This window comes from Condylura cristata, unplaced genomic scaffold (assembly GCF_000260355.1).
Source record: "Condylura cristata isolate star-nosed mole 26May11 unplaced genomic scaffold, ConCri1.0 scaffold00026, whole genome shotgun sequence".
NCBI classification, from domain to species: domain Eukaryota; kingdom Metazoa; phylum Chordata; class Mammalia; order Eulipotyphla; family Talpidae; genus Condylura; species Condylura cristata.
The window spans coordinates 13,819,689-13,829,964 of NW_004567127.1; the positions used below are offsets into that span (position 1 = coordinate 13,819,689).

The 10,276-nt window shown below is 33.1% G+C and overlaps 1 protein-coding gene across 1 annotated transcript in view; it reads right to left on the reverse strand.

Moving 5' to 3' along the window:
• SLC30A7 (solute carrier family 30 (zinc transporter), member 7) overlaps nucleotides 1–10,261 on the reverse strand; it is a 53,722-nt gene extending 43,461 nt beyond the window's left edge. Inside the window, exons 1-2 of the mRNA XM_004689730.2 lie at nucleotides 10,030–10,261; nucleotides 9,709–9,810 (exon numbers count right to left, since the gene is read on the reverse strand). Of these exons, the coding sequence (XP_004689787.1) occupies nucleotides 9,709–9,810; nucleotides 10,030–10,109 (182 nt within the window). The 5' untranslated portion in view covers nucleotides 10,110–10,261. The remainder of the gene's footprint in view (nucleotides 1–9,708; nucleotides 9,811–10,029) is intronic.
• Nucleotides 10,262–10,276: the final 15 nt, after the last annotated feature.

The window sequence follows — 10,276 nt, forward strand, 5'->3', positions numbered from 1 at the left end:
AGTAGAACATTACTGTTTGTTGTGATTAGCTTTTGGGTTTGGGAATGCTGTTGAATTAAAATTTATATGGATCATTTTTGAACATCCCCATACCCAAGAAATAACCCACCGATCATACAATAAGGAATGGGGGCGGGCTAGGCCTGTGCTATTAACCTTGGAGTCTTGTTCTTTTAAAAATGTCTAGCACTAACGGGATTATGGTGATGGCACACGGGTGACTTGGTGATGGGAAACCCACGGGGATTACAATTGAGATGGGAAAAAAAAATGTACAAAATGATGTAAAAATAAACTGTTATTAAAAAAATAAAAAAACCTTGAAAACAGAAAGGTAAAACCTGTAAAAACATTTTTCAAAAAAAAAGTCTAGCACTCAACAATATTTATAAAACATACAAGATTAAAAAAAAAAGAGAGCACTGTCAAGAGCTAAAGCAGTTAACAAAATCAGAACCAGAAGAGGCCAAAGTTTAGAACTATCACAGAAGTACTTTGAAACAAATATGGTGAATATATTAAAGGATGTGATATAGAGCTTGGAAAAATTTATGAGTAAATAGAGTCTTTCCACAAAGACAGAAACTATTAAAAAAATGAAATAGAAATAAAAATGTTTTAATAACCACAATATTGAAAAAAAAGAACATACATGGGCTTCTGAATGGACAGGACACAGAGAAAGAATCAGTCAGGTCAAAAGAAATTATCCAAAGTAAAACAAAGAAAAAGTGTGAAAAACAGAAGATTAAAGACTTGTTAAGAGTACCAAACATACTAAAATAAATATATTTGGACTCTCAGTAAAGGAGAAAAACGGTGGAAAATTTATTTAAAAAGACTATGCTTTGTAACTTTTTAAAAGTAATGAAAGAATATGAACCACAGATCAAAAGGCTTAATGAATCCCACGCAGGATGAAAAACACCCTACAATACTCCACAAATTGCTGATTATCAAAAAGAAAGACAAAAATCTGAAAACAAGAAAAATAAAAATTGATAAGAACTATTAATCTTCCAGCATATTTTCATAAGAAACTACTTAAAACAGAATGTAATGGAACATGTCTTTAATTATTGAAAGTAAAAAAAGTGTCAAACTGAAATTCCACAAAATACATTTCAAAATGAAGGCAAAATAAAACTTTTCTCAGACAACCAAGGCTGAGAGAATTCATTGGCAAAAGATCTAAGCTAAGAGTCAGTTGTTCAAGTCAAAAATAGGAGAAAATTTAGATTTATATAAAAATAACTTAAAAATTATAAACCCTGGGCAAATAATGTATTCAAGATCTTTAAATAGATAATTATGAAAAGAAAAGCAGTAGGAACAAATCTACAAACCAAAAACGGGGAGGGGTGTTCTTTGAAATTATCAACAGTTAACAACTCTGAACTTGACTGACCAAGAAAAAAGACTCAAACTATAAAAATCAAGAATGAAAAAAGGAATTTATTACTGGCTTTGCAGAAGTAAAAAGGATTACAAGGAAATACTGGAAAAACTATATGCCAACCAATTAGATAATTTAGTGGAAATACAAGAGATTCCTAGAAATAATCTAGCCAAACTGACAAAAATGTAGTGTATTTTATTAAAAGCCACCAGATTTTGAATTATTTTTAAAACTTCCAACAAGGAAGGCCCAGATTGTTTCAATGGCAAATTTTACCAAATAAAGAACATTAAACATCAATTCTTTACAAACTCTTCCGAAAAAATAGACTGTGAAGGAATTTTTCCCAAATCATTTGTGAGGTCAGTATTATCTAATACCAAAATCAGAAAAAGAAACTATAGATTATTATATTTGCAAATACACAAAAAGCACTTATAAACTACAGCCATGCAGAATTTATTCCAACAATGCAAAGTTGGTTTAATATATGAAAATCAATCTATAGCATATGTATCAGTAGAATAAAGAACAAAATCCACATCATCATCTCAACAGACAGACAAAAGTACTCAACAAAATTTGGCTTTTTAATGATAAAAACACTCAAGTTTCAACACCATTGCTGGTTAAGACTGATAGTTTTCCTCTAAGATCAGATACCAAATAAGGATGTCCACTTTTGCCATGTGTACTTAATACTGTACTAGACAATCTAACAATAAGGCAAGAAATGAAATAAAAGACACCCAGATTGGAAGGAATGGCGCATTCACACTTCCCAATTTCTAAAAATATTATAGGAGTTACAGTAAAAAAAAAACGTGTGGCACTGGCACAAGGATAACACACAGCTCAATGAAATAAAAATTAATAGTTAAAAATAAATCTTCACATTTGTAGTCAGCTGATTTTTGACAAGGGTAGGACAGTAACACAATTCAATGGGAAAAAAATGTTTTCAATAAATGATGTTGACACAATTGGATATGCACATGTAAAAAATTATTTAGAAACTTCATTTCCTACCATACATACAAATTAACTCAAAATGGATCAAAGACCTAAACACAGATAAAATATTCACAATTTTGGATTGGCCAGTGGCTTCTTATATACGAAACCAAAAGCACATCAATAATAGAAAAAACAGGTAGCACAGACTGGATATCAAGGATGTGCTTCAAAGTGCATTATCAAAACCACAATGAGATACTCCATACCCATTGTAGTGGCTATAATAAAGAAAGACAACAAGTGTTGGTAAAGATGTGAAAAAACTGTAACCCTCACATACTACTGGAATATTATTTGGCAATAAAAATAAATGAAATATTGATACTTGTACAATATAGATGACTCTAAAAATATTATGCTAAGTGAAAGAACCAGTCACAAAGCATCATATACTACATGATTTCATTTATTGAAATGCCCAGACTAAGTAAAACTACAGATAGATTGGAAGTTACCTAGAATGGGGCAGAGCAAGGGATGAGAGAATTAGAGGATGATGAGTCGGGTATTACATTTCCTTTTGGGGTAGCAACAATGTAAATTTGTTGTGAGCTTTCACAGATCTGCATATACTAAAAACTATTCAAGTGTGTACTTTAAATGGGTGAATTTTATAGTATGTAACTATATCTCAACAAAGCTATCAATATTTAAAAAAAAAAAAGATAATTTACTAATCCATATCCCTGTCACTTATAACAAAGTTCATTGAAACACAGTTATGCTTATCTATTTATGAACTGTTTATGGCTATTTCTGTGCTACCTCAGTGGAGTGGCAAAGCTGTAAGAGACACCATGTAGTCCTTTAAGTCCAAAACACTTACTTTCTATTATTTAGTGAAAAACTTAGCTAACTGCTGATATAAAGCAGAAATAAGAATGTTGTATTATGAAATTAATAACAAGTCAAAGTGAAAAGTATCACAGCAGTACAAAAGAGAGAAGGTGAAAACAGAAGTATATTGTTGTAAGATTCTTATAAGATACATGAAGTGACATATTTGTGATAAATTAAAGATTCCTATTATACATACTAGTGTATACACTGACAAAAAAAAAAGCATGAAAGGAGCAGTAAAATATATCCCAAGATTAAGGCTCAAAGCACTTACTTGTGAGTGTGTCAAGTCAAAGAAGAGCCCTCACCACAAACCCAGGTAGCACTGAGTAACAACCAACACCAATCTGCAGTTGGGAGCAGCAGTGGGGGAAGGGACAAGAGTGCTGTAAGTGGGAAGAGCGAGCTTCTGTGACACATACATATGAAGAATACTACAGACAAAAGCCTAACTAACTAATGGCCTGCCAGATAAAGCATGCCTCTTTCTAGTCATAATTACTATTACCTCAGTATCTACTGTTTTTTACTCACAATGACCAGACTTAGATAATAATTTTAAGACAAAAATCACAAGACAAATAATTCATGTGAAGAGAAAGCAGCCAACAGAATTAGACCAAGATACAGACCTAGGTATGGGAACTATACAACAATATACAAAAGGACATATGGGAAAGGTGACAAAATGCATGGATCAGTGAGAAACTTCAGGAGAGAAATGGGATATATATAAAAAGGACGGTGGAAATGTTAAGAAACAACAGAAAATCAAAACACAAAGTCACAAAGTATCAGTAACAAAGAATTTTCTGCTGATTTATCAGTAGACAAAAGACACAGTGAGGAAAGAAATCAGTAAACCTTAAGACACGTTAAGAAACATGGTCTGAAAACAAGCACATCAGCAGCTAAGTTTTTATCAGAATGGTTTAAAGTATCAGAGCGGTTAAAAGAATTATCTCAGAGTATCTGGGTTGAAATCCCAATTAATTCCATTTATTGGTTCTGTGATTATCAAGTCGCTGGTCTACTCTGTACCTCAATTAGCCATCACTTCAAAAAGGTAATGATAAAAGGTACCAATATTTATAATTGAGTTAATATATATGAAACACTTATCAAAGTGCCAGCTACATCGACATCCCTATTATTAATAAAATCGTGTACTACCTGTTGTTCTCAGCATGACTTATAATTCTTAATTACAGGAATCTTCATGAATTTTAAGTGCTACACATTAAAATTCAAAACCACTGCTCCTCAAAGTAGAGAAAGCACTGGAAAAGGAGCTATTTTCCACTTAAATTCCATTCCAATTTAAATTTCCTCATAATTTAGAGTAACTACAAAGTTAGAAAGTGAAGTAAAACACATTATATTATTCTTTCTCCAAAAAAGGTACAATAATATATAAACCTCTCTCAAATCATTAAAGTATTGTGGAAAAATGTCTTAAATGGTCTAATAATAAATAAATAATCTTGTGTTTTACTCAAGCATAGCTGCAGAAGATAGCTTACATACTAGTTGTACTCATCAGACACTTAATTCAAAGCAGAATGAGAATGAGCCAATAAATGAAAAACTAAATGAGAAAATTAATATTTGAGGAGGACAAAATAACAGTCTTGTTATTCAATCTCTAAATTTGTTAAGATTTCTCCTGGGATAGTTAGCTTACCATAAACCCAGAAAAGTCTATGAACCTTAATAATACGTAGCACTAAAAATAACACTTTAAGTTTATTATATTTTGAGGTGTGAGAGACCCACTTGAAGAACAGCTCTACAGTTGTGAAACCTCTAAAAGACATTGCTTATGATTTTGCTTTCTATGTGATGATAAAAGATCAAGATGGTAAGTGACAAATTTTGGTTTAAATAAATCCCATTCTGATAAAATGTTAATAGTTGTATTGTTATAGTAAAATCTGACAAATCTGTTGCCCTTATTGTCTTGACTTTATGAAATTTCAGAACCAAAGTGTAAAAGTCAATTCTAGTAACTATATTAGTCTTCATATTTAATTGCTTTATTTTTCCTTCTATAGTAAGGTTTCAAGGTTTGTATTTCTTAAAGATTGCATTATACATATGATTTTTATTTTAGTTTTCTACTTTTATTTTTAAATTGCTGTAAATTAATTATAGAAGGCTGAGTATTTGCTCTAAATAAATATAAATGAAAATATTTACTAATTTATACATCTTTTAGTAAGACACTGTTATGGGTTGAATTATGTAAGTTAAAGTCCTCTATCTCCAGTACCTTAAACTGTGGCCTTATTTATAAATAAATCACCTGATTTATTTAAGGTGATTTAAATTTACTTATACTGCAAGTATAATTTGCTGAGTAGGTCACTAATGAAGCATGACTACTGTCTTACAAAAAGGAGAATTTCCGAGACAGATATGGACACAGGAGACCACCATATAAACATGAGGTAGAGGTCAGGTGATGCTACCACGGAACATGAAAGCTTGCTAACCGCACAACTAAAGCTAAGGGAGAAGCATGGAAACCACACTTCATGAGCTTCAGAAGGAACAAGTCCTGCTAAGGCCTTGATCTCTGACTTTTAGCTTCTAGAACCACAAAGAAATAAATGTTGTTTATAACATATTGTTTTCTTTTAACAGCCTTAGCCTACTTATTATATACACTATTTTTCTCACAACAATTTTGTATGTATTTTAATGAAACCAAATACTGCCATAATGGTAGAAAAGTGATAAACCTCAGAATACTATAGTAATTCAGCTCCTTTTTAAAGAGTACAGCAGTTTTAATACCCATCAAAGTAAGATTTTTATTTAAATTTTAAGTAAATATAATTTACATTAAAACTTTATTTTTAGTATGTGATTTTATGGAGAAATTAGTCACTTTTCTGATGTAGAACAAGGTGTTTAGGAAAACATTGGGATATGAAATCTTTTCACTTATACTTGGTATAATGATTTGGAAACTATTTAGCAGCAACTATATATGTTTTGAAACTTATGTGAAAAACTGTTTCTTTCTAGTTTTCTGCTCACATGTCATATTATCAACACACTTCTCATAAGGAATGAGCATTTTTCACCTTCAATATTAGCAAATGTTTCTGATTATGCATTACCATTTAAACCACATGCCATAACTTTCCTTATGAAGGTAGCATAGAACATATTCAAGGTTATGATTTTTACACCAATTTTAAAACAAGCAAAGTTGCTTGTTTTAGGTTGCCATCTTTAAACATTGCCTTTTTTTTTAAGTGCCTTAAAAACATTTTTAAGAATAACACTTTAAAGATACTTTAATAAGGAAAACTACATAGGATATAAAGGATAAATCTAATCACTGAAGCAAAATATAATAAATGTGAACAGAACAAACAGCAGAGAAATTTTTGGAAAGGATATTATTTAAGGTATACTGGAAACAAAAATGAAAAAAAAAAGGAAAAAATTTAAAAAAAAAATTAAAAAAAAATTAACTTAGAAACCTATCAACCAAATAACCATGAGTAGATCATCTTTGGATTCTGATTTGTATAAGAACAACTGTAAATAGAATTTATGAGACAATGAGAACATAGAACATTAACTGGATATCTGATATTACATATTCCCTTTCTTCCTTAGCAAAGAATCCTCTACTTTCAACAGAATACCTGGCCAATCAGAGCAAAGATGACATTTGCAAACACTCAAGAGTGCATAATAAAAGCTTGAGCCACTGAAGTGTTAAGTGAAAGCATTGTATGTTAGTGCCCAAATGAATGGCCTGAAAAGACATTGTTTATACTATTTACTTCTCTCCTAATTTGAAGACTTCTTGCTGCCAGAGATGACTGGAACTCTTAACTTTGGAAATTAAGCTTTATCTTGTTTAAACAACCACTATTTAGGACTTTTGCTTTAATTTGAAAACAAACTTTGCATTACCTGATACAAAGCCATGTTCTCATACTATATTAATTTGAGATTAAATAGTTACTCAACATTAAGTAAATGGCAGTAAGAAGCTAGATAGAAAAGAATCCTAGAATGAACCATCACAAATATTATTCCTACCATTTTCCTCCTAACTTCTATAAAAGAGGAATTTAAAATCTCCCACATAGGGATATTATGATAATTAGTATAAATAGATTAATCCATACATTTATTATTCCCTTATTTTCAGTCAGAAAACATGTATTAAACACTTACTATGTGTCATGTACTGAATAAGATAGAAAAAATCCCCTCTGTAATAGTTTACATTTTTGTGAAAAAGTAAAAGGTAGTGAGTTCTTATTTAATAAGGGAAAAATGCACAAAGAACTCAGCTAATGTACTGATGACACCTTACCATCAAAAACATAAATCAACAATAATTTAAATTCTTCTTTAAAATGAAGGCTCTGAACAAGAACCAGAAATTATTTAATATTTGCTACAAACAGATCAACTGTTTTCATGAATCTTTGTAAAGAGACTGTTTCATTCACTTGACTTGTCACATCCCTAACATTTTGAAATTTAATTTTTACAGAATAAAACTGAACACAGAAATGACTGTGATAAGTAAAAGTTCTGCTGAGAAATGTACTCAAAAAACACAAACTCTAATTGAGTCTTCAGGAACAGGTAACCATCAGATAAAGAAACTGTTGACCAATCAACAAACAGTAATAAAAATTGTGATGTCTAAATAAGACATAGTAAGCCAGATAATGAAAAGGCCCAAGCATTTACTAAATTTGCTAAGCACATTTGTATTCCCAATCCAAGATAAAAAACTAATGGGGAACATGTGGCTATGAGAAGTAAATATCTACAGAATGATCTAGGAATGAGACATTAGTTCACTGGCTCAAAGCCAGATCAAATATGGAAGATAACCCTGTATGAAAAAAAAAAGTAAACTATAGGTGAAGAAAACCTAAGGGCAGAAAAACAAGTCATTTGTTTTCCTTATGAAATGATGCATATTGACAAACCACTTGCAAAGTAGTGGCTTTATGAATTTCTTTGATAGAGCTCTAGAGATCAAAGAATTACTACATTCCAAGAAAGAAGCAGCTTAGCCAGTTCAAATATAAATCCTTCCAACAAGACTTTTCATATAACTCATGCAGCGGAAATGTATTACAGTACAGTAGCAAAACTGCATAAGAAAGCTAAGAGTATTGATACAATCAATATATGTGCCAAAATAACGTTATAAATATTGTATTTATAATAAAGTAAGATTATTCCAGTAAGATAATGTGGTATTTTTAATGTGTACGATACATGGAAGGGTGTTAATATTACAGAATTTAAAAAAATATTCAGATATATATATCTGATTCCCAGAGGATTCAAAATAGTTATGATGTATATTAAGATCTTCACTATATTTTAACATACTTTTATATACTTATAATTTGCTGAATTTTTTTAGATAAAGTTGAAATGTTTAAATAAAAAAAAGGTCCATTTTTTAATATAAAAATATAATCACAAAAACTGTTAATATTATGTAATGTCACTGCTCAATCTCAATAAAGCTTAAGGACAGCAATTCTTTATGAAAATGAATTTTAAAGTACAGCCACAAACTATTCATAGAAAATAAAGCACAAATGGCACAGATTCTCAATCTGTGGTCCAAGACCTATTCCAAGAATATACTGAAAATCTTATTTAAAATTTTGGGTTTTGTCTTTTACCAGATTCTTAAATGGGTATGAGACTTAGAGAAGAATCACTACACCTAGAACTGTGATGGTCTTACAATGAGCTAAACAATTTCACTAGTCCTTAAGTTACTCAACAACAAGTATCTGGACAACACTTCATTTTCACTTACTCTAGACTTAGTTCTACTGAAGCAGCTCAAAAAAGAAAAAAAGCTCAAAGGTGACACCAAAAACCATGACTCAAGAAATATAACTTAAACATGGGATTTGCTGCTGTAATCAAGTTCAGAGCAAAATCAAATCCTCAGACAGCTTCAGAATTAAAGTGAGAAGAGAATTTGCCAGATATCCCCTTAAAACCTCTTCTCCATTCCAAGAACTAATAACAAATTAAGTAGAACATGTCAAATATTCCCTGTAGAATCTTAAGGCTGAAATCTAAATCTAAATGCCACTCCCCCAAAGAGAGGCAGGGCACTCTTCCAGAGGGACAGGAATAGATTCCTCCCAATGCAAAGAAAGAGCAAAGCTAAGGTGTGAGAGGCAAAACACTATACCAGAACACGGAGGGAACTAGTCATTCTTATTGAGGGAGTGCTGGTGGGTGACCCAGATATAAAGAATCGCTGCAAGTGGTGGGCCCCGGATCTTAAGACCTGTAGCGAAAGGCAGAGGTGTTGGCAACGGCCAGACCTGAACCTCCTGGTGAGGAGCTACGTGGCACTAAGCAAATAGGGCTTTCCCCAACCCAGCTTCCGCCCCAACCCTTTTCTTTTTCCCTTTGGTTACCAGTTGCTCCAAATGCCGTAGAGTAGTTCCACAAAAGCGAAAGAGAGGTTCAGGCACAAGAAGAAAAACAGGTTCCGGGACGTCTTGTCCGACAGGATAGACCTGGGCAAGACACAAGTGGGGTAGAGCCAGGAGAATCAAAGCGGTGTCAGGACCGGGGACTGTGTCCCCCATTCAAGACCCTCCCAGTCCACCAGCGCCTTTCCTCGCGGCGAGGGCGGGTACTCCAGACGCTCCCTCCCTGGACTTCGGGCCATCCTTAGGTCTGGGCCTGCTCCCCTCCTGTGGGGCGCCCCTTCCCACAGACACAGCACCCCGCACCTAAACCAGCCCGAGATCTTGCCGAACAGATTGAACTTGGGTGGTTTGTATTCATCGTCCTTGATGGACAGGGGCAACATCTTCTCAGCCCGGCGAAAGGCCGGGTCTACTCCCCTCTGGAAGTGGCTCCGTGGGTGGTGGTCGTGACAATGGTGACGCCTCAGGCGAGAATCCCCAGCGCTCGTCCCGGGCCGCGTTCCGCACTGAGACAGACCCAGACACACTCTCGGGAACTCGCCGACTTCCG